This window comes from Protopterus annectens, chromosome 10.part0 (assembly GCF_019279795.1).
Source record: "Protopterus annectens isolate FY-2018-M chromosome 10.part0, PAN1.0, whole genome shotgun sequence".
In the NCBI taxonomy this organism is placed as follows: Eukaryota; Metazoa; Chordata; order Ceratodontiformes; family Protopteridae; genus Protopterus; species Protopterus annectens.
In genome coordinates this window covers 1,591,512,953-1,591,539,086 of record NC_056744.1, presented here as the reverse complement: position 1 = coordinate 1,591,539,086, position 26,134 = coordinate 1,591,512,953, and the positions used below count along the sequence as shown (strand labels likewise).

Here is a 26,134-nt window from a genome sequence, read left to right as displayed (position 1 = left end):
TGAAGAGTATCTCAAGAACAACTATGTAAAAAGAATGAGTATTTATTTAAAGATGAGCGCTTTCACTGTTAACACAGCTTCTTCAGATCTAAGTTAAAATAAATAAAAACTTAAAATGGTTCCTTTATATGATCACCTCTGGCGGTCAAACAAGTAATTACAAAGAAGAAAACATAAACTGAATCTTTTGTATGATCACCTCTAGTGGTCAAACAAGTAATTACAATGATGATACATATAATGAATGAATAACAAGTTGGATATACATCATAAAATCACAAATCAAATAGATGTTAAATGCTCAAACAATGCCTGTCCTGAAAATACAGAAAATCCCAGTCAACTACATTTCCAAATGAAATGACATGAAAAATATATATAACCTACATAAGAAATGTCATGAATAAAAGTGAGTGTTAAAGGGGGGGGGGGAGAAAAAGAAAAAAGCTAAATTCTCTAGTGGTCAAACAAGTGATTACAATGAAAAGAACATAAACTGGTTCTATTGTATGATCACCTCTAGTGGTCAAACAGGTAAATACAATAAGAATGCATGTAATGAATAACCAGTTGAATATACAAAGTATATGTCCTAAAATCACAAATCAAATGAATATTAAATGCTCAAACAATGCCTATCCTAAGGATACAAAAAATGAGATTAGAGATATCATCAATAAATATTGGTCCATCATGCATGTTGATCCTAAATTAAGAGTTATAGTTGGTGAAACTCCCAGTTTTTTGCACAAGAATAAGAACAATCTTAAAAAGATGCTATGCTATCCTAAGTATGGAACAGTAAACAAATTAGCAGGACATACTAAACCGTGTGGTAGATGTAATTTCTGTCAATTTATTAATGAAGACAGCAACTTTTTACATCCTGATACGCTTGTCACTTATGAAATAAATGTGGAGGCTGACTGTATGACCACTAATGTGGTATATTTGGCCACCTGTCAGATCTGCTCCCACTTTTATGTTGGGAAAACCAACTGATCATTAAGGGACAGAATGAGGGAACACATCTATCACATAAGGAAGGGTTCACCTTATAATGCCCTAGAGAAACACGTCAATCTTGCAGGAAGATCGCACTGTTTTTGTTTTAGAGTACTTGAAACTATAGTTCCAGCAATAAGAGGCGGTGATATTAGGACGCATACAGAGAACAAGGAATGTGACTGGATAGTTCGGCTTAGGGCAGATAAAGGATCTGGCCTCAATGATAGAGCCTCAATAAAACCGAGACTAAGAACACATAAGAATATTAAATAGATTGTATCTGCTTTCTCCAGTGACATCTGTACTAGTATTTTACCTCATTTTTCTCCCCCCCCCCTTCAATACTCACTTTCATTTATGACATTTCTCACATAGGTTCGTTATTTTTCATGTCATTCTATTTGAAATGTAGTTGACTAAGATTTTTTGTATCCTTAGGATAGGCATTGTTTGAGCATTTAATATTCATTTGATTTGTGATTTTAGGACATATACTTTGTATATTCAACTGGTTATTCATTACATGCATTCTTATTGTATTTACCTGTTTGACCACTAGAGGCGGTGATATTAGGACGCATACAGAGAACAAGGAATGTGACTGGATAGTTCGGCTTAGGGCAGATAAAGGATCTGGCCTCAATGATAGAGCCTCAATAAAACCGAGACTAAGAACACATAAGAATATTAAATAGAACACAATAGAACCAGTTTATGTTCTTTTCATTGTAATCACTTGTTTGACCACTAGAGAATTTAGCTTTTTTCTTTTTCTCCCCCGCCCCCCCCCCCCCCTTAACACTCACTTTTATTCATGACATTTCTTATGTAGGTTATATATATTTTTCATGCCATTTCATTTGGAAATGTAGTTGACTGGGATTTTCTGTATTTTCAGGACAGGCATTGTTTGAGCATTTAACGTCTATTTGATTTGTGATTTTATGATGTATATCCAGCTTGTTATTCATTCATTATATGTATCCTCATTGTAATTACTTGTTTGACCACTAGAGGTGATCATACAAAAGTTTCAGTTTATGTTTTCTTCATTGTAATTACTTGTTTGACCACCAGAGGTGATCATATAAAAGAACCATTTTAAGTTTTTATTTATTTTAACTTAGATCTGAAGAAGCTGTGTTAACAGTGAAAGCGCTCATCTTTAAATAAATACTCATTCTTTTTACATAGTTGGTCTTGAGATACTCTGCATTTTTTGGGCCTGTTTTGCTCCTGCAACCTCCAACTTGATTTTACATATAATGTATATAGTTTAATACGTAGGTCTAGACATATGGTTACATACGTTTTGTGTGAGAATTTAATAAGTATATTACTACTTTTACAAAGCAAGTGAACACCAAATACTGTTTTATATTAGTTTATGTTTATCTCAAACTGATGTACTAGCACTGCAATTCATATGTCTGATATTTTAAATTTTCTGTTTTTGATTGTATATAACGTACTTTAGTTGAAAGTCAGTTATCTTTCTATACTTGTCCTGTATAATGGAAAATATAGTAAAAAATTATATTGAAAAAAACATACCTCTTAAGTCTTAGTGCAAGAATCAGGAACAAAACCAGAAATAACAGCTGGGGGGGGGGGGAGTCAAACACCCCAAATAGGGACATACTTTAAAAAATAGTCTTATAAACTCAGACATTACTAGAGTAACAGGTTTTACATTAGCATGCATTTCCTGAAGAATATGAAGTCTGAATATCAATGACTGTCGTTATTTAGTGACAGCAGCCCTCAGTGATTTGCCAGAAAAAAAACACATTGTTTTTTATAAAGGACAAATCAAAAATCAAAACATTCTGTAAAATTATGGAACTTGAGCTGTGCCTTGGCAGTGGGGGAGGGTGGTTAAGGTTCTGCCAGGAAACTTTTGATGACCTCTGAACATGTGTGACATATAGCTTGTCTGGAGACAAATTTCTGTAGTGTCCTACTCTGTGATGGAATTGCATTCCAGATTTTTGAACCCTGGATACAGAAAGCAAATGAAAAAAGAAATATTGGGAGCTGAATCTGGTAAATCACAGCCTGCTAGGTACTGGGTAGAATAATACAGTGTATCTTAAGGTGGGATTGTGCTTTAAAATTAATATATTAATAATCATCATATGTGTTAGACGGCATAATCAAAGCTTTATTGAAAGGTATATGACAGTGGCTCTTTCTTCTTGGAAGAGTTTGCTGTAAAGTGGTACTCTTTGCTTTAGCAATTGTATAGCTTGGTAATGTTGGTGTCTCAAATTTTTTTATAAGAAGAGAAAACTGAAGTGTCAGTATGAGCAGGCCTTTCTCTATGGTTGAGTGAGTTTAATTTTTAAGAAAATATGATAATCTGTAGTAGAACAATACGTGCTCCTGGGAAGAATTAGATTGTTGACCGGAGATCAAGCAACAAAGAGAACAGTAAGCTTAAAATGGACAAAAAGCAGAGATTTTACAGTAGTTTGCTGGTTGTGTAGTATCAGACCTGACTACAAATAATGTATGCATGTTGGGGAAAGGGGAACCCCTCCAGATGGGGCAAAAGGGAATTTTTGTCTTGTAAAAAGAAAAAAAAAATTTGGACTTTGGTTTGACTTCCTGTGCCTCACTTAATCTCTGTTTTGCATTCTGACAATGAACTGTATATTTTGTTCATGTATGTATCAGAAATGAGAGTATATTGAAATCAAATATGGCAAAACAAAAATATAAATTTCACCTTTCTGAATATCGACGTTATAAGAATACAATTACATAAACTAGAAAAGTAATACCAATATATTGTAATATAACAGTTACAGTCTAAACTGCTGTAAAGTATTGTACATTTAGTTCAAAAGGTGTCATTTATTCACCAGTCAATACTGAACAGTTACAGCAGCCAGAAAAATGTGATGTTCATCGTTAAAAATCTGCATAATATATGGAATTGGAGAAGAAAACTGAATTAATATAATATCCTTCATACTGACACTCCCCAGACTCTAAATATATTACATGTGGAGCATTATTACACAAGTAGAGTACATCGTTGTCCTCTAAATCTAAGTATTCCCTTTATTTTGACATACCACATCTTGAGAATTATTATATCTAACTCACTGGGGTGTGGTGAAAGCAGTCTTCTACATTGGGGGGGGGGGGTACAAGGTGTCACAAGATCCTCCATAAATATTAACTTACAAGCATTATAGTTTGTTTTATGATGAATTAAGGATTTTTACATTTCGGTATATATGATACTAATTTGAATATATGAGTTTATGCCCGCATGATTTACATTTAGTTGTTCTTCTTTCGGCTTTTCCCGGTTAGGGGTCACCACAGCAGAACTCCGGTCTGCCAATGATTTGCAGTAGATTTTTACGGTGCTGAGGTGCCAGCTCAACGTCCAAACTTCAACGAAGGGACGCCCATTCACGCATGTCTTTCGAAGGCAACTCAACTGTGGGGAGGACATGCAGACTCCACACAGTATTTGTTTATGTGATAGACACCTTATTTATCTGTAAGAATGAAAAGAAAATGTCAGGCTAGTGTCTAATTGAATTGACGGGTATTTAAATGACTGTAGAGTTTTCAGAAGCATATCTGAGGTCGGGAGAAAAGCAAAATGGTTGGAGATCAAAATGAAGGATGAGGCAGGAGAACATGGCATTCCTAGTGGGCAGAGGGGACCAGATATACAACTGATATGAAAGACCTTGCATAAGGGTATCAAACCCATAGATTCCCTTCCCAAAGGGCTGTAGAATGTGACCCCAGTGAAACAATTAAGAATAGAGTCTAGGCTTATTGCTGAAGCATTTAAACTTTTGTCTGCTAAACTGATACTTTGTCAGACTTGTAATCACAGTGAAAACTGGCAAACCAATTTTGCCACTTTTCACTTATTATTTTTTCCAGACTTGAAGTCGATAATATATAGTAAGGTTTGTGCTCCTCAAATACCCTAAATTATTTATGTAGTCCTGGTGTTGTAGACAGGTGTAAGATGGAGAGTCAGTTTGCTGTCTTGCACTTTTCAGTAAAATTCTGCAAAATAATGGTATCATTTAGTCACGTTTTAGCAGACAGTATTGAAACAGTATTACAGACCTGGTATGAGACACATGGAGATTGAGGGTAGAGGTGTTGAAAATGTAATAAACCTGCACAGTTGCTGCTTGCACAGTGAGGTGCACACACACTAGTTCCCACTGTCTCCAACCATTGCCAGTGTACTACATTCCAATAGCAGCATTCCAATCTGGGTAGCTGATCAAAAGCATGCAAAGATGCATTTTGATTTTTCTTAATTCCTTGCAGACTTTACTAATATTTTTCTCATAAAGAAAGACAAAAATAAAACAATTTTACATATTTTGTTAGTTAAAGGACATTCTACATTCTAAAACATTCTACCTCGGTGCGTGTGAAAGCAGCCTACCACTGGTCACTCCACTGCCACCCCCCCCCATCCTTGGTCTTCCAGTCCTCTCCCCTAATTGACTCTATCTAATCTCTATAAACATACTTTCTCTGTGGGATATCTTTTCCTTGGAGTGTACCTCCCTCCTTTCTCCACTAGATGGCAGCTTACATTAGACAAATAGAACAGTAACTCATTCCTCTCCCTGCTTCACCTACTTTCCCTACCTAAAAGTGTCACTACCCTACTTTAAAGATACCATAATACCACCTGCACTCACTCATATACTTACATTTAGTGCTTTCTTCAGGAACCAAACAAAAGTCCTAGTTATACACTAATCAAACTACTTTAAAAGAAGTTTTCAAACATATACCTGCACCCCAGCTATATTTCTCCTTCTCCAGCCTCAGGGTCACTGATTGTTTCTTGGGCCTGCCTCCTTGGCTCTTCCCGCTCCGTTCGCCTTGCGGGCTCACTCCGCTCCCCTACCCTGCCCCCAATTTCCACCCGCCCCCAGTGGTCCTACATTTAATTCCCTCCTAACAGCCACTCCCTCTCTAGCAACCAATCCTGATACACCTGCCCCTCCCCTCCCTCCTCCCCTTCATTTTCTTCTCTTAACCACTCCCCTCACACTCCTTACAACTCATCACCATTCTTTTCTATCACCTCCTACCAAATCTACCTACCATGCCCACCCTTTCATCCAAACTCCTTCTACTCTCATCCTTCCCCTTTCTTCTATTATTCCTATACCAAATATCCAACTATACTAATTTCCATATACTCTCTCCTCCTCCTACTCCCCAGAACCTCCTTACTTCACACTACAATAATATCTCTGCATTCTTATTTCCCTCCCACCCTATCCTTCTATCAAAATTAAAACATTTCCCAACCATAAATTATAACTGCAACCTTTAACCAAATCCTTACCACCCTCCTCCAACAAAATCCAAATCCAAAAAAAACTACCCCCATCTCCCTTACCTTTATTTATCAGGCGACATTCACCCAAACCCAGGCCCTAATATCTCTCCCACTAATCTCCCAAACACCAACAACAAACCCTCTAACAAAAACCTCAAATTCATCACTATTAACACCCAAAGCTTAAAAAATAAAGTAACACTCTTCCATGCCTGGCTTAGTCACAACTCTCCTGATATTGCTGCTATCACTGAAACATGGCTAAAACCTCATATTACTGACTCAGAATTCCTTCCTCCAGGATTTCATTGTCTCCGGTCTGACCGACCAAATAAAAGAGGTGGTGGCGTAGCTGCACTTTATTCCAACCTCCTGTCCATTACTCCCTACCCTAACCTCATACCCTCTTTCAACAACTCTGAAATTGTTATTGGTTTACTAAAAATTAATAATCATAAAAGCATCTGCATCATCTGACTTTATATTCCCCCTGGTAACAATACCAATACTCTAGAAGACCTCCTCTCCTGGATCTCCTCCAATATTAACCTAGAAACCGTCATTCTGGGTGATGTAAATATTGTCTGGGGAAAAATCAATAACACCAATCCCACAATAGCCATCAACCTATTCAAATACACTCAACTTACTAATTCCATTACTCAACCCAACTAAACCAAACCCCCGGCACAATACTCGACTAGATCCTAGTATCTCATCCAAACAAAGTTATAAAATCAGGAGTCTCTCCTGAACCACTAGGAGACCATTTCCCTGCCTTCGCCATTCGAGCTACTCCCTCATCCCCCACTCTCACCACTACATTCATACTCACAACCTATCTAACTTTAACCCTACTTCCTTCTCTTACTCTCTTAAGCTAACAAACTGAAACCCCCTAAAAATACTACAATTAGACAAAGCCGTTGACTACTTCAATTCCACATTCTTAACTATCATCATCTCTCAAGCCCCTATTAGAACTAAAAGAGTCAAAACAAATAACTCCCCCTGGCTCACTAACGAAACTAAAAAGATAATGCTTCAAAGAGATAAAACCTGGAAAGCCCACCTTAAACATAAGGATCCACAAATTTTCCTTAAATATAAACAGTTAAGAAACCTAGTAAAAAGCAAGTCATTAAAGATAAAAAGTCTTACTATATCAAACTTCAAGAGAACCATCCAAGAAATCCTAAACAATTCTGGAACTCTATTAATTCCCTCCTTAGACCAGGTACTAAAAACAACCCCTCTCCTGATACCAGCAAATCTGACCTTGAAATATCCTCCCTTTTCAATTCATTTTTCACTTCTTCTATCGCTGATCTAACCAGGACTTTCACCAACAGTAACTCTCCCCCCTCCCTGCTCAAACTTCAGTCCCCGTATCCCTTGCCCCCTCTTTCGAACTCAAATCTGTATCCACCAACCTGATAAAGAAACTTCTCCAAAAACTAAAGCCTTGTTCCTATGCCGCTGACAGCATTCCATCCTCCTTCCTTAAAACTTCTTCTGACGCTATTGCCATTCCCGTCAGCATCCTAATTAATAGGTCTTTACTTGAAGGCTACGTACCCAAACTATGGCGCTCTGCCTTCATTCTGCCTCTCCACAAGGGTGGCATAAATTGCTCTGTCTCCAACTTCCATCCCATAGCCATCCTCTCTCCTTTACCAAAATTCTTGAAACATGTATCCACCTGCAGCTCTTGCCATTCCTTACCAAACACCAACTTCTCTCTCCTACTCAACACGGCTTCCGCCCTGGACATAGTACAACCACCGCCCTTCTTTCCTTCTTGCACTCTGTCAACTCAGCACGTGACTCTGGTAACATAGTCTCCTCTCTTCTTCTTGACTTATCCAAAGCCTTTGACACCATCTCTCATTCCCACCTTCTAAACCACCTATCTAATCTCAACCTCTGCCAAACAACTCTTTCTTGGTTCTCCAGTTACCTTTCAAACAGGTCCCAAGCTGTGAAATGGGGCCAAGCTACCTCTTCCTTCCTTCCTGCACCTACTGGAGTACCCCAAAGCTCCATTCTCGGCCCATTACTATTCAACATCTTTATTAATGACTTCCACAAAGCCATTCCCAACACCAAAATTGTGCAGTATGCAGATGAATCCACTTTAATCTGTTGTGCCCCTAATCTAGCAGAACTAAAAGCCATAACACAGACTGCCTTCTCAACCACTGAAAACTGGATGCTCCAAAATCATCTCGCCCTAAATGCAAACAAAACAAAGATCATCCTTTTCACCCCATCTAAATCATCCTCTCTAAATAAGGACTCATTTTTAATCACCAGCCACAACACCTACACCATTGAGATTGTCTCCTCCACCAAGCTTATCGGCGTTATAATTGATGACCAACTAAAATTTAATGACCATATCCAGCTAAACATTAAAAAAACACACATAAAACTTGGCTTACTATATAGAAACAACCACTTCCTCTCTCCTCACACTAGACTTACCCTTGCCTCTACCTTCCTTCTTCCCTCCCTTCTGTATGGTGCTCCCCTCCTCACTGATTTATCTTCTACACTTACCTCCAAACTGGAACAATGCTACAACAAAATCTCATGATTTGCCACAAATGCCAAATCCTCCTCTAATCACTGCACCTCCCTCCTCTCCTTAAACTGGCTTGAACTACCCAATCACCTTGACTTTCTCCAAATCACAACAGCCCACAAATTATTCTTCCACCCCACAACCTGCCCTGCTCTTTCAAACATTCTATAGCCTTATACCAACCTTAGATCACTTAGATCTTCTCACCAAAACCTAATCACCATACAAAAACCTAAGCGCCCAGCAGTTCAACTGCTTCTATCCTTTACCCTAGCCAAAAAAATGGAATGCTCTGCCCTACATACTTAAGTCCTACACCAACCTTAACATCTTCAAAAAACATCTTCATTCTTACCTCCATCAAAACTGGAAATGCAATTGCACTCTCAAGTCCATACCTCTCAAGTTATCCTCCCATTTCTCTCCTGGCTAACCTCATTTTTCTACCTAACCTCCTTAAATTTCTCTACTTAGATTCCTAATTAGTACATCCTGATTTCAAACCATAAGCCAATATTTCCTCTTGAACTATTAAAAATTGTTACTTGTTATTCTTTTATTGACGACTATTATTTGAAATACAATTGCCTTTGAATTTTTTTATGTAATTTTCTATGTAATTTCTTTTTGTAATTTTTTATTGTAATTAAACTTCTGGAGCTGTTCTCCCCGGGCCTCCACTGAAAATGGGCCCACAAGTCCAGTGGACCTCCCCGGTAATCAAACTGTAATAAATAAATAAATAAATACATGCTGTGCATAAGATGCATTAGAAATCAGACGTACAATTAACATATGCAGGTTTCTTGATATAACACACAAACGCACTGTATTATATGGACAAGTAGCGACAGGAACATGCAGCAAATGACCTTGAATACAGTCAGACATAATGAAATCCTGATTGTGTAACTTAGAAAGCATTCTAGTCCATTTTACTGTTAACACGTTTTATAAATTTTCAGTGTAATGGTAATCCATAAAGTTTATATTGTAACACAAATAAGTAGACTAAACAAGCACATCTTACAGCGAATCCTGATGAGCCAAAAAAGAATACAGTCGACTGAATCTGAGACAAAAGATCTAGACAAGAATTGCACAACAACCCCTGTACAGGTTGCTTTTCATTACGTGAGTGGCAGTTTTGGCTTGGGTAATAAATTAATTTAATTAGGATCATGTGTTGTGTTTAAGCTATATAATCAAGGCTTGCACTGATCTATTTTGTTCTGATGAAGTCCAGATTCTAGAACAAAAGCACTTAACTTTCATAAATTCGAATGTTCAACTTTCTGCTCTTGGTTTTTTGTGGTTTTATTAGTTTTTCATCTATAATGTCTTTTTTATTTTTTTGAACTAGGAAGTTCTAATGCTTGACACTAACCAACTGTAATTTTCAGTGGTTTACCAGAAAATCAAACATTTTATGAGGGACAGGAAAAAAACAAGGTTGCTCTGCAAAAATGCACAGCCATAGGAATGTTTATGTTAGTGTTACAAGTGAAGAATTGCTTAGAATCAGCTACTGATTTTTTACCTTGTTTGCTGGGGTTTTGTCTGAAATGACATTTTATAAAATACTGTTTGTGATAAGGTTTAGTTTGTTACTGTACACTATACCTATCAACTGCACAGATTTTCGCAGAATGTCCAGAGTTTTGTCTCATATTTTTGTTCTATTTCTCATAAAATTGTGGTTTTCTGGCAAATCATTGAGGTTTGAAGTCAGAAAATAATGACAGACATTTGAGTATCAGACTTAATACCCTCCAGAAAATTCATGCCAATGCAAAACGTGTTATTCTATCAACTTTTTAAGTCTGTAAGAGCAATATTTAAAAAGTGTCCCTATTTTTGGGCCTTTGTCCACCCCATTATTTATGGCTTTGTCCAAATTTCTTGCTCTAAGGGTTTGAGAGGTATGCAGTATGCTAATGACATAGCATTCTAAGCAGTAAGCAAACACACTACTGTGGTCCAACGTTCTTCTTTGTTGTTGTGTGTTTATATGTGTGTGCTCACTCAAGTGCATGTATGTGCTTGCTTGCATACATGTATCTGCATGTCTGAGTGTGTGTGTGTTTGTCTGTGTGTGTGTGTGTGTGTGTGTGTGCATGCATGCTCGCGTGTGTGTGTGTGTGTGTGTGTGTGTGTGTGTGTGTGTGTATGCTCTTATGAGTGAATGTGTGGACATATGTGCATGTTAGGCGTACATGTGCATATGTGTGTGTATGTGTATGTATGTGCGTATGTGTGCATGCACATAAGTGCATGTGATATGTGTGCATATGCATGTGTGTGTGTGTGTGTGAGTGTGTGTGTGTTTGCATTTGAGTGCAATCACTATTTTAACTTTCAGTTTTGGATCTTTCTCACTGAGATGATACTTAGGTGAGATGCTTTAATGTGAACTATTCCTGCTGCTATGGCTAAAATGCCCCTTTCTTAGTAACTGCTATATATATTCCATTTATCTTCTACTTCCATATAGATCTGAATGAACTAGACTCATATTGGAGAGACCTTAGAGGTCTAAGAAGATCAAGGGACTCCAGCAAGTGCCGTACACAGATCTGCTAAAGTCCCTGTCACTATACTCAGCATTGTATAGACTTCTTAGGGGAAACTTATGTCTGGCTTAGAGCAGTCTCCAACCCAAACCTAATGAATTTGCTGCACATCCATAAATCAAACAGGACTAGAGCTACACATTCCAGGGATGTAAATATGGCCTGCGACTTGAATAGGACGTGCTAGAGGAACGGATTTGTCTCCCAGCTACTTCTGCATCTTTGGAATAGGCTCCTGATTCATGTGAAGTAGAGTACCTGTATGACACTGTTCAAAAGGAACCTGGACAGGTGAGTAGGACACCATAAGCCACCAAAGAGCACTTTAAAAGTCACTGGTTCTGCCACTGCACTCTCCCTCCTTAAACATCCTTAGTCTACTTTCTGCCCTTAAGTCACTCTTCTCACTAGCTCTCTCTAATCTTCCTTAACTACTCTTTCTACTGTCTTCTAAAATCTGTTAAGTAAATTGCCTCAGAGAAACATTCTATTGTAATTGTCTTGCCTTCATGCAATTACATTATGATAAAACTGGGTTTTGTAACCACTTACCCCAAGACCCATATTCATTTTAATGACATATTTCTTTTTATACATCTTGAAATAGTTATGCTATACTCCTGATTATTGACACTGTATAACATTGCATTGCTACTTAATGCGTTGTAATAATCCTGTAACACTGGTGTTTAATCCTAATGTATAATGAAAATTGTATAATATGTTGGAGCTTTTCTCCCCGGGCCTCTGCTGAAAAAGGGCTGTTAAGCACAGTTGGATGATCCTGGTCAACAAATGTAAAATAAAATAATAAATAAATAAATAAGTTCTTATTGGAGATAGCGCCCACAACCATTCTGGACATGGGCATTCATTAATAAATACATATCTAGTATTATTATCTAGGGTATTACATTGAGATAAAACGGCTACACTTGAAATGCCCTCTGGGTCGATAGCCTAGTAACCTCCTATGATCCCATGCTCCTATGATTTGTAGAACACAGCACCTCCTTTTACATGTAAAATAGCAACACTTTAGATGTCCACTTCCTCATTTAATTTTACCCAGACCTCCCAACCGTTCCAAATTACTCCGTTTTTACTGAGTTTTGGGTGCAAATGAAGGAGTGCCACAATTCCCGAGTGGCACCCCTTCATTTCTGATTTTTTTTTGCTTTTTTTAAAATTTTTTTGCGCTGTCAGAGCTGACATCATCACGTGCGCAATGACGTCAGCTCCGTCAGGCTACCAGTCAGTCGGAATTGAGCTCAAGGAGCTCACATCATCATTTCCGGCTGGCTGAATTGAATTACAAGCTGGTGGGAATGGGGAACAGCAGAGGAACTTGTGTGTGGCCAGGAAGCTGAATCGGCAGAAATGGGGAACAGAACAGCAGAGAAACTTGTGTGCAGGCCAGGAAGCTGAAACAGCAGAGTTTGCTGAGCCGGGCACTACTCAGGGCAGAGTTTGTGAGCAGGATTAATGGCAGCAACGACAGAGGAATGTGAACTACTCAGGGTAAGGAACCACTCGTTATTCAGAGTAAGGTGTGTGTGTGAACTACTCAGGGTAAGGAACCACTCATTATTCAGAGTAAGGTGTGTGTGTGAACTACTCAGGGTAAGGAACCACTCGTTATTCAGAGTAAGGTGTGTGTGTGAACTACTCAGGGTAAGGAACCACTCATTATTCAGAGTAAGGTGTGTGTGTGAACTACTCAGGGTAAGGAACCACTCGTTATTCAGAGTAAGGTGTGTGTGTGAACTACTCAGGTAAGGAACCACTCGTTATTCAGAGTAAGGTGTGTGTGTGAACTACTCAGGGTAAGGAACCACTCGTTATTCAGAGTAAGGTGTGTGTGTGAACTACTCAGGGTAAGGAACCACTCGTTATTCAGAGTAAGGTGTGTGTGTGAACTACTCAGGGTAAGGAACCACTCGTTATTCAGAGTAAGGTGTGTGTGTGAACTACTCAGGGTAAGGAACCACTCGTTATTCAGAGTAAGGTGTGTGTGTGAACTACTCAGGGTAAGGAACCACTCGTTATTCACAGTAAGGTGTGTGTGTGAACTACTCAGGGTAAGGAACCACTCGTTATTCAGGGCAAGGTGTGTGTGTGAACTACTCAGGGTAAGGAACCACTCGTTATTCAGAGTAAGGTGTGTGTGTGAACTACTCAGGGTAAGGAACCACTCGTTATTCAGGGCAAGGTGTGTGTGTGTGAACTACTCAGGGTAAGGAACCACTCGTTATTCAGAGTAAGGTGTGTGTGTGAACTACTCAGGGTAAGGAACCACTCGTTATTCAGAGTAAGGTGTGTGTGTGAACTACTCAGGGTAAGGAACCACTCGTTATTCAGAGTAAGGTGTGTGTGTGAACTACTCAGGGTAAGGAACCACTCGTTATTCAGAGTAAGGTGTGTGTGTGAACTACTCAGGGTAAGGAACCACTCGTTATTCAGAGTAAGGTGTGTGTGTGAACTACTCAGGGTAAGGAACCACTCGTTATTCAGAGTAAGGTGTGTGTGTGAACTACTCAGGGTAAGGAACCACTCGTTATTTAGAGTAAGGTGTGTGTGCGAACTACTCAGGGTAAGGAACCACTCGTTATTCAGAGTAAGGTGTGTGTGTGAACTACTCAGGGTAAGGAACCACTCGTTATTCAGAGTAAGGTGTGTGTGTGAACTACTCAGGGTAAGGAACCACTCGTTATTCAGAGTAAGGTGTGTGTGTGAACTACTCAGGGTAAGGAACCACCGTTATTCAGAGTAAGGTGTGTGTGTGAACTACTCAGGGTAAGGAACCACTCGTTATTCAGAGTAAGGTGTGTGTGTGAACTACTCAGGGTAAGGAACCACTCGTTATTCAGAGTAAGGTGTGTGTGTGAACTACTCAGGGTAAGGAACCACTCGTTATTCAGAGTAAGGTGTGTGTGTGTGGTGTGTGTGTGAAAATGCTCCCATATAATACACTTGGTGGCTAGAGGTATTCAGGCTCAAACCTTGTACCTTTGATACAGGGTAAAAAGAGCCTACTATCCCTAGCCACCACCATTTCTGAGTGAGTTGAGAGCTATGATGAGAAATGAGAACATTTTTTTTCTGCTAACAGTTGAAAGTTATGCTCTGAACTTTGACCAGATTTTTTTTTGTATTAAGAGTTGAGAGAGCTATGATGAGAAGTAAGAACATTTTTTTATGCTAAGAGTTTAGAGCTATGATAAGAAGTGAGCACACAATTTGTATTCCCCCATTATTGTTTTTGTGCTAACAGTTCAGAGATATGGTGAGTGAGAAGTGAGAACTGAATTTGCATTCCCCCATTATTGGCTTTGTTGTTTGTCCATGTTTTTTGTGTTGAGGTTAAGAGCTATGTTGAGAAGTGAGAAATGAATTCACTAAATGATGACTATTAAGTTTCAGTCTTCCTATTTTTCAAACAGCTGCTGATTTGGCATAGGGGCATGTTGTTCTGACTGTAGTGCATAGAGTCCTGGGTTCAAAACCTGCCAGTAAAATGCATGATGGTAACACAACATTTTATTCTAGCAACTTTACAAAATTATACAAGCAATGTTTAAAATGTGTCCCTGGTTTCTGACCTTTTGTCCCCCCCCCAAAAAAAAATGAAATTTAAAATAAGTGTGAGACACTGTGCAAGATGCCTATAGCTTACACTACTGTCATTCTATTTATAGTGTGGGTGTGGAAGCAGACTTTTATGATGGAAAAGTTCTGAATTGGGCAGTTTTGTCATTATTGGTTCATGTGTTTTGTTTCATTGCCTACAGTACAGATTACTGGTAAAATGTTCAAACAATAAATTTAAAATGCGCTCTAACATGTGTGTTGTATTATACAAGGAATATAATTTAATTAAGTCAGGAAGGTGTATAAAGAAAAGAACACATGTATGTTTCTTGTTTTGTGTGCAAGTGGCCAATGATTTGAAAACAGCCCAAAGGTAATCTTTATCCACCACTGACCAGATGCATTTTCTTTGGATGTGGTGTGGGTTTCAATGCTGTTTCAATGAATGTGAGTTTGAAGGGCAAAGAAGTTTTAATGTCAAGCCAATTTTCATTGTGAGACAGTATTGCTTTGTTTACCAGATGATGTCTTTTAGTGTTTCTGCATTGTTGTGCTGTAAAATGTAAAAATAAAATCCAAATCATTGTAGAAGTAAAGTAGTATGCACACATTAGTGTTTATGGTAAATGGGGTGAAATAGCCAGGTAACGGGACATTGGAATGGCTGCAGGGGGACTCTGGTGCCATGTTTTGGTTGTCTGTTCTTCAGTTTCTGTTCGAAAGTTGGTATCCCACAATTCTATCGGAGTGGGTGGGGTTACATAAGTATGTATGCAAATTATATGTTAATCAGCGTACAGATTTGTACCTATTTTTCATGGGCCTTGTCCAGATTTTTGATGTTTCCAGGTTGAGAGGTATGATTTTACGATATGCACTTGTAGGAAAAAGCAGCATAGAAAATGCAGACATGCCTAGTGAGGAGAATCTCTGTCTATAGAGAACGCTCTTCTTTATAAAGTAGGATTATTTGTGAAATATTTAAATATTCATCAAAGTAAGAGCACAGTAAAAAGTCAAAATGGGTAATGCAAATAGACATGGTTGACTCCCCCTCACAATCTGGTGAGTGGACTAATTGCATGTTCTAGAAGAAAAGGTCATACTATATTGAAAAAGGAAGGATGGGTCACAGACCCATTGCATCAGAGATGACCTAAGTAAGCCTGCTTCATTACAAGGCAAGGGTGTATTCATCTCTGTATGAATTCTGTTTTCTCAACATCTAGCAGTTAGAACTGGAGGATGCAAATTGGTCAGGATGTCTTTAATGTACCAGTTTGGGATGAATGGTACATCTGGCAAGTTAGATTTTAGGAAGACTACTGAGAAAAATTATCAGAAATGCAAACAACCTGCTTTTACAGCACACTTGGGTAAAATTATTAATTTGGGAAGACAGATTCTGTGTGGGCAGTAACTTATTTGCTGGCAGTAAGAAGCAATAAGACGTGAAAACATACCAATAATTGTGCTGTATGTATTCATCAGTCAGATAAGACCCACAAACATGCCATTACTTTACTGTTTAATACGAGGTCATAAGTATTTATTTTTACTGAATTAAATGAATACAAAAAAGAATGGCAGTATAATGACTTCCTGAACTACTTCTGTACCTACAGAAGTATGGTACATCTGCTATTGGTGACACTTTAATACCACATTAATAGCTGCATATGGGCAGTAAGCTTGCATGAAACTTAGAATCTGTAAAGAAAATTATGTTTTGTAATGTATCCACATTTACATTGCAGTTGTTTTCCTTCTGAGTAATCTAGTCCACTTTGAAAGTTCATACCTGCAGTATGGGTGGAATGAATTCATGCTTTTCTCAGGTGTAACTTAAGGTACTAGATTTTAAAAGGTCCTGACCCAGCCTTGATGGAGTTACTGCATATCCATAAGTCAAATTCCACTCGCACAACTCGCACCCAAGGCCGCAACCTGGTCTGCAACATTACTACAACTTGTTGGCTGGATAGACTTGTGTCCCAAAGACTCCCCCATCTGTGGAATAGACTCCCTCTCCATGTCAAACAGAGTACCTCTCTAGCCCTCTTTAAGAGGAACCTGGATGACTGTATGGAAAACAGGAAATACACCCCTGGGATCCCACCTGTGTCCCTGCTGGACAGGGGAAACAGGAGCTTACTTTGTGGGAACATGTGCAAAATTGCTGGCTAGACTTTTAAGGGCCTCTAGGCCAATAGTCTAGTATCATCCTATGAACCTATGACCCTAAATCTCTTTATTAGACAGAATGAGTGTGAATGATCAAAATATGGTACTTTATTACTTCATTTCAGTTTTACATGACTATTTCCAGATGGAGGAGTCAAAATTAGTGTTTGCACCCACTAATTTCTTAATGAATGATGTATTTTGACACACATTATTAATTCACATTTACTGAACGGTGACTGGCCGTATATGTAAAATTGATAAATGGGGTGTCTGCATAAAGCATTATCAAGAAAGTCCTTTGTATTTCTGATTACAATGTAGTTCATATTGGAGATAAGCTAGAAAAAAACAGACACACTCAGGTCAAAGTATGAGTTTTAAGAAAGCATTAATTTGGAAACTTGTGATGCACTAAAAAAATACTTTATTTTCATCAGATTAGTTATGAGATTATTTAGAAGTAGACATTTTAACAGGGATAAAAGAATGGCTTTCAACAAGGGTGCATGCATCACACTCTAATAGGAGAAAATTGGGAGCAACACCATGTTCTTTTGGCTTTTCCTGGTTAGGGCTCACCACAGCAGATCATCGGTCTGCTCCTGATTCGCAGTAGAGTTTTACAGTGTCAGGTTGCCAGCCTGACTCCCAACCTGCTACAGCAGGCAGACACACACACACACTCATGCCTAGGGCCAATTCAGAGTGTCCAATCAACCCATAGCATGTCTTTGGGATGTGGGAGGAAAATGGAACACACCCATGCAACCACAGGGAGGACATATAGACTCTGCACAGAAGGCACCTGAGCTGAGAATTGAACTAGAGACCCTTTTGCAGTGAGGCGGCAACACTAACCACTGCACCACCATGGCCACCCCTGGGAACAGCACCATCTAACTTCCTTTATTCTCATGTCTGGATACATAATCAAGGAAGCTTTACTGAAAATTGTATACATATATATATATATATATATATATATATATATATATATATATATTTTTTTTTTTTCATTAAAACAGCCATTAACCTCCACTAGAAAACACTTGTGCTGTATCCTTTATTAGTACTTTCAGAAGGCAGCTTGCTAAAAACATTTCTTGGAATCAAGAAAAAGTGTCATGTATGACTTTTTAACATGACAGGAATGGTGCATGTAATGCCAGAGTAGGACCATTAATGTCAACCTAATTTGTACTTTACCCACATAGTAAAGAGCAGCTGTTGAAATCTAGTTTGTATTATTTTCTTCCCATCTCTTCCTCCTTAATTGTTTACTAGCTTGCTGACCATTAGCAGCTCTCCCAAAGCCTAAATCGCTTTTTTATTCAATATCCTTAGAACCACAGCACCCAACATCCCTCTTTGAGGGCTCATTCTTTGGTGGGAGTTTGTGTTATAGAACACCTTACTTACAGGCTGGTGCTAGAGATAACGCAGACCATCAAGGGTGAGGTAACCTCTCCAACAGACAAAATATTGTTAGAGCCTAGTTCCATTTCTGTAGCATTCAGATAATTGGCTAGGCTTAAAATAGCTCACAAGGGCAGTTAGCCTAGTACTAATTTATGGAAGTTATTGATTAATTTCAGATATTACTTCAGCTAAAGCAGCAGCATAAACATTATCAGACTGTTATATGCATCCTTGAACCCAGCCTAGCTACACTACCAAGCACTATTTGGGAGAAGTCTGTTGTATATGTTGGGGCTCACCAAGTCATCTTTCCTTAAACAGATAGGACTTATGTAGTGAAATATTCCCAAAATCCTTTATCAGAATGAGCAAGATGTCATTGGCCAGTCATACCCATTCTACTCCAGCCAGATCGCCAAGTGACCAGGCTGCTAACATAAACCTGTTCCGCAGGGCCACATCCATAGCTGCTCTCTTCTGTATCATGGAGCCCATCTGCTCTGTTCTGTTCAAATATTGCTCTCATTCTAGATTTTATCAGTGCCATTACATATTTGACACTCTCCATTATATTACCTCTGTTCTTTTCCACAGTGGGCTTCATGTTAAATTCCCCTTTTCTGCCCTCATAGCATTTTGGTTGCATCATTTAATGGCTTTTCTGAGCAGCTGAACTCCCATTAATGTCCCTGTAGAGATAAGGCCTCTAAAATATACAAGGTACTTGAGATGAGTCTCCCCAACTCTTTGAACTAAGGAATATGAGAAAAATAACAAAAAACTTGAGGCAGTGCTGTGTAGGCCTATTGCAGAGAATGTCTTCCTGCTCTAAGTCTCAGACAGTGCTAAGAGTCCTTGTACATGTCTGGGCCTGGGCAGAGTCAAACTCGCATAGCGAGGCAATAGAACTATGCGTGCTGGCATAAGCCAATGGACACTTATCTAGACCTCTGAACAAAATTACTGCATCATAGTGTGATTCTAAAACATACAGATTAGAAGAATCACATACTGTATGCACAACATACTACAAATACTATTGACATTTATATGTAAGATGTAAGCTGCTGAACTGGAACTTTATATCTATATAGGTTCATAGGTTCATACTAGGCTATCTGCCCTAGGGCATTTAAGCCTAGCCAGAGTGTGTGTGGCTTTCGCCACCCCTTGGGATGAGAATACTACGCCCATTTAGGGTTTAGTTTACTGTGCCTCTGTATAGTAGTGACACAGAGATGACCCCCGGGGTAAATCTACGATCTCCCATCCACTCGTCAAGATTTCTCTTGAAGAGAGTTAGTGAGGGGCTCTGCCTAACATGGACTGAGATTCTGTTCCAGAGTGTAGGGAGCCTCTGGGTTATGAATCTGTCCCTCCAGCACATCCTATTTATTTCTGTGTTGAGGTTCAAATCTCTTGCTCTCGTGGCTCTGATGGATATGGATTTTCTGAGGTGGAGCATGTCCATTAATTCCGGATTGGACATGGCCTTGTACGTCAGGCATAGATCACCTCTGAGTAGGCGTGTTTACTGAATAGAGCTGGAGTTTCTTCAGCCGGGCAGCATATGACATATGTTTGAGACCCTTTATCCTCTTGGTGAGGAACTTTTGGGGTCTTTCCAACTGCTGCAGATGTCGGGTAAGATACATCCCAAATGGGGCATTGTACTCAATCATGGGCCTGATAAGAGAAGAGTACATATTGTGATCATTTTCCAAGTAGTAGTTATTTAAGCAATAACCGATGACGTGGTGTGGTATATTATAGATTTACCCATGGTTGGTGTGGTTTAATCATGAGGGCGAATCCCGACTGATGAAATAAAGCCAACCGTGGGTAAATTTCAATATACCACAACCATGGGGTCGGTTATTGCTATTATATAATGACATTATTTAAGAAAAAAAAATATTTACTTTTCTTAAATAATGTCTTTGTGTAATGCCTCCGTGCTGCCCTTCCTTGGTTTTGTGCTATCCTTGGGCTTTTTCTGATCTACTGCACATGCATATGGGACTTGTGTTCCCACGCTTACGCAGTACATCAGCACTGTGCAAAGGAAGCAACTGAGAAAGGAAGATCTGTGTTGCTTTTTTTTTAATATTGAAAACAAAAAAAAAAAAAAAGAAACCGGGAGACTTTTAACGAACGAGGGAGAGCTGGGACAGACAAAATAAAAGGATAATCAGGTAAGTTTCTATAGTTTTGCAGCACTTACCTGATTATCCTTTCATTTTTGTCTGTACCATCTCTCTCATTCATTTCAGGTCTGTGGTTTTATTTTTTGTGTGTTTTAAAAAAAGAAAAGTACAAAAAAATGTGAGATATACTAATGGGAAAAAGTCTGGGCGACCAGTCGTTCTCCTGTTGGTATATTCTCGGATTTACAATGGGCACGCTGGTTGGGCTGGCTAATCAATATGCTTGTTTTTTAATATTAATAGCCAGTCATTGTATAATTTCTATTTTTAAACCTTATCTGGATCATAACTCTGCTCTTATGATATCCAGTGGCATTTACTTTCCAGCCCTGTACTGCTTTAATATATTTATTTTTATACTTTTCTGCATTTATCTTATGTTTCCTATTTAATTGTTGTTTTATTTTACCTTTTTATCTATTTTATTGTACAGTGCTTAGTAAATAAATACTTTAATAAACTTGAAGTTGAAGAGTATGTAATGTCAAGCAATCAGATTGGGCTATAGGGCTGGCAGACAATCTATCATGGGATAAGCAGATTAGACAGGACATACCAATGGCCAACAGATTATGACGTGAAATACAATGAATCTCTCATTCACTGCCAGGAAGAATGGGTGAGGGGGTGATAGGAGACATCTGTCATTGACAGATAAGGAGGTAAAAGTAGCTGATGCTTAGCAATGGCAAATTTGGGGAATGAGACTGGCTGCAGAGTGTTGACAGGCTGTGCGGGATGCAAAGGACTCCCATTTGCAGATCTGATGAAACAGGCAGGACACCTACTTTATCACCATTGCAAAAGTTCCTATGAGGCCTACTAAAGATTTTTGCATTTTCTATTATGGTCTTCATATTTAAGGAGTGGTCTGGCTAGAGATACTGAGCAAGGGTTGGGCAGTAAGTTCTTTGTGCATGAGAAAATCCAGCAATAAACACCATCTTTCAACATCAGCATTCTAGCCAGATTTGCTTTAGAATATGCAATGCTGTTCATATGGGCTAGATAATGCGTTGAATTTGCAGACCTCACTTACTGCGGTGGTGGTATTGCGGTAGCGTTGTCGCCTCACAGTAAGACACTGTCCGGTTCGATTCTCAGCTAGAGCGTCTTCTGTGTGGAGACATGTGTGAATGGGCATACCTTCACTGAAGGTTGTGCGTCAGGGCTGGCAACTCGGCACGTAAAAATCTACTGCCAATCATTAGTGGACTGGAGTTCCGCTGTGGCAACCCCTAACCGGGAAAAGCCAGAAGACACAACAACTTAGTTTAATCTATATATACCTGTTTATACATATACAGGAGTATAGCCCATTCACAAACAGATAGTTGGCTTTACTAAGTCATCTTCAGTGTTACTTTCTGTCATCAGGATGAAATAGAAAATCCTGTTTATGGACGTTCGTAGCAGGCTAGTACTGTATGAAGAATGGTTACCACTGGTAAGGCATACTCCATTCTGGAGGTCAGTAGGTTAGCAAGTGATGCTTTTCTGATATCTGTAGAGAGTTTTCTGTCCATGTTATAACATTGGTTAAGAAGAAATTAAGAACTCTGAGGATGGCAGTTTTTGTGTGATATTTAAAAGGAGTACATGGTCCAAACACATGCCAAAGTACCCATGTTTTAAGACCTTTGAAATGTTTTTCTTAAGTGGCTCTAAGATCTTGGATGGATCCACATGATAATTTTCCATTCTCTATTTACTTTGTAAACTGTTTGTATGACAGCTTTTCTAGAGGTTGCTAAAGGAGACAGATGTGACTCAACAGCATTGCATGGATGGAATCAATCTTAACAAAAAAAATAAATAAATAAATGATTTTTGGTTCATGAACTTGTCAGTAGAATGTCTTTTCTAAATGGTTTATTTCTAATCTAACTTGCAACAAAAAGAAAACCACCACTTCTTTTAAAAAGCATGGCCGGACCCTCACCCTTAGCCACCAAATACAGTAAACAAAATAAAATCAATGAACTTATTTTATGGCCATGGAGTATGAAAAAACATGAACAGACTGATAAAGACCTACTTCTCTCACAACCCAAATATGGCCTTCCAAATATAGACATAGCCTACAAAAAATGTATTCTCCCTCTAAATCCCAGCAGTCAGAACATGACTGTGTGGTGCTACAGAAAGCCAAGTGACTGCTTGTCAGAAATCAAGTATCTCTGTTGCTGAGCTCTTTCCTTTTCAGGCTCATAAAAATAGCATCTTCCTCCTTCTCTTGAAAGCAGATTTTCTCCAGCATCTACCAAAATGCTATATTCTATTTCAGACAAATTAAGCCATAATTCTGTATTGTTTGCAAAATAAACTTCTCTCCAGTGACCATTCTTTTTAAGTGACTGGTCCTTAAACAAGGAATTATATTTCTCCATAGTCGATGGTGGTGGTTAATTGCACAAGCAGTTATAACGGCACCTAACAGTCTGACTCAAATGTGGCCACATAAATTACTTTTCTAGTAAATCAGCATTACCATTATCCCTATAGCATTTTTCACTGAAGAAGCTCTTGAAAGATATAAAAGATATTACTTCTAAAACCATGATTATAATTTATGGCTTCCTTCATTGGTATTTATTGTGCCCTTCTTGCATTTGTATATTTTGTCTGCTTGTTCTGTACACATGCTTTTAATGTCATTCTGTCCAATGGTTTCTACATTGCACAATTAACTGTAATTTGTACCAAGACTATTTCTGAAAAGCTCCTGCTTGGATCAGAACATTATCGAACTTAAGAAACTATGAGCAAAATGAATGTTGTGTTATATTTGTTACAATACAACTTCTGTCATAAGCAAGTGCTGGAGATATTTAGTCTGTGATTTCTTTGTTTTCTCTCTCTCTCTCTCTCTTTTATCATGCCTTTTTTACTTAAATACATGATTTCATCCCCTGTTTTTTTGATGATACAACCCTCTTAGTGACACCACTGGCCTATTGTTTCCTTGTGCTATTAGTGTAGCAGTCCACATCCCTTCCCAAGGGGAAAGGATTAACCTTACCATTGATGGCCATCCTTTGCCACTTGCAGATTTTCTAGGCTCGTACCTAAATTTTTTACCCCTGTTAGGCTGGTGTTCAATGCATGAGGTTAACCTGAGTGAATCTTTACACAAGGTTAGAACTCCTCACTCCCCCAGTGCCTGTAGAGTGCTGTATATGCCTAGAATTCCAAATGTTACTGGCAAATACTCTGGTCCCACAAGAGGTGCTCTAGAAGTGCAGTTCTCCTTATACCCTACCCCTTCCACTCACAATGCAGAGCTGTCATAAGGCACTCTTTAACATCCCACCAGATGGTTCATTTAGCATCTGTCTGTTACTCAGTCCCAGATCACTGTAACTGCCATCAAAATTTCTTTCCTGTGTGCTAGCTAGACTGTTGCAAAACTTTCAAAATGCTTTCCTGATAAAGAAATCATGTACTGCTCTCTAATACAAAATATTGAGTGGGTCTTCCCTGTGTCGTGTTTTATCTGGGGTAGACTGATAATAACAGGTATGTCTCTATTTATCTAACTCTTCACTGATTTTGGTAGACCTTTTAGTATCCGTGCAATTTTGTTTAATACTGACTCAGTTTATTAATTCTTAATAATTTGGATAGATGTTTAATGATACTTGGTACAATTAAAAATGTGTCCACATTCTGTTCTGTAAATGTTTTCAGCTTTCTCCACCCATCTGACTTCAGGCAATTGGGGGGTAGGGGCTGCAGTTTTGCCCCTAGCACCCATTTGTTCCTTCTAGGAATAAGGGCTTAAGATAATGGACACCACACTTACCTTCATACTGTGAGTGGTGTCTGTATAGCCCATAACAACCCTCCCATCACATGATTCTCCCATGCAATATGCACTACCCCCTGACAAACATACAGAAATACATTTGAGCTTATCTGGAGTATTGAAGATCACAGCAATGGTGAGTCTTGCAGGTTGGTGCAGCCTATGTTCCTGCTCTGCCTGGAATGTGCTTCACATTTTCCTTCCAGACTGCTTAATCCTATTCCAATCCAGTTGATCCTCTGTATCTGGGACAATTAACTCATCTGATATCACAAGTGGTGCAGGCAGATATCCATGTCTCTGCACTGGTAGATGCCTCACTTATATAAAGTTTGGCTGAAGACAAGTATATTTTGGGAATAATTCTTTCTTTACTGTAACTGCCATAGTTTTTTTATTTTCTTTCTTGTAGTTCAATTAAATCACCACTGTTTTCTTCTGACTGTCTTAACTACATAAAGACTTTCTGTTTTGCTGGCTGACCCTCTAAAACTTAGAATTCAGGAGATCTGTGTTAAAATCTCTGTTCTCAGTCAAATTTGATTGTTGAATCACATTGTCATGAGGTCAGAGCACATTCTGTGAACTGTGGCAAAACAGTAAATGATTATACTAGGGAAGAATTGATAAGAAGCTATAGCTTACCTGCCTTTGGAAAAGTGGCTATGAGCAAGTCATCAGGCTTCGCTTGGAAACAAGCAATCTTTTCCCAGTTATCGGCAGTTGAATGTAACAGCTGTACTCCCTCCACTGACTTAAGAGAAGATCTTTCGAGGGATCCCTTTGGGACTTCCTTCAGGGATTTATAGAGCTCTGTTTCCATCTTCTGGCAGTTATTCCTTTAACCAGTCTAGTGCAGGAAATGGAAGATGGGAAGAAACTTAATTCCAAATCTAAAAACATATGTATATCAGCTTAACAGAATCCACATCAGACACACAGAATCTTTTTCCTCTAATTCTCTCTCTCTCTCTCTCTCTCTCTCTCTGTCTGTCTGACTTCTTATCTCTGTTTGCATCACATTGTGCTAAAAGTACAACTTGTAGAACCTGCTGTCTAGGTTCATCTACACTCACTGTAAGTGATAAACTGTCCTAACTCCTCCCACTGAAAAAAAGAATAAACTTAAGCATTCCTAAAGAACATATTAATGAAAATATACCAGGTTTACTGTGATTACTGCATATTTATCAAACCATCTCATAACAATAAATGAATGGCATGGAGCCAACTATGGACACTATTTCTCTACCCGGTTTCAAATACCTTTCTAATTTACAATGTGATATTGCAATTCTCATAAGTGGCAGAATCTAGTTTAGCTCATTCTTTCTCAGATCACAAGGTCAGATAAAGAAAGCTAAAAAAGTTGATTCTCTGTAAGGTGGGGCAAGTAGG

At 38.7% G+C, this 26,134-nt stretch overlaps 1 protein-coding gene across 1 annotated transcript in view; it reads right to left on the bottom strand.

Moving 5' to 3' along the window:
* LOC122813764 (sulfotransferase 1C2-like) overlaps positions 1-25,718 on the bottom strand; it is a 157,331-nt gene extending 131,613 nt beyond the window's left edge. Inside the window, exon 1 of the mRNA XM_044086255.1 lies at positions 25,382-25,718. Within this exon, the coding sequence (XP_043942190.1) occupies positions 25,382-25,559 (178 nt within the window). The 5' untranslated portion in view covers positions 25,560-25,718. The remainder of the gene's footprint in view (positions 1-25,381) is intronic.
* Between the last annotated feature and the right edge of the window lie 416 nt (positions 25,719-26,134).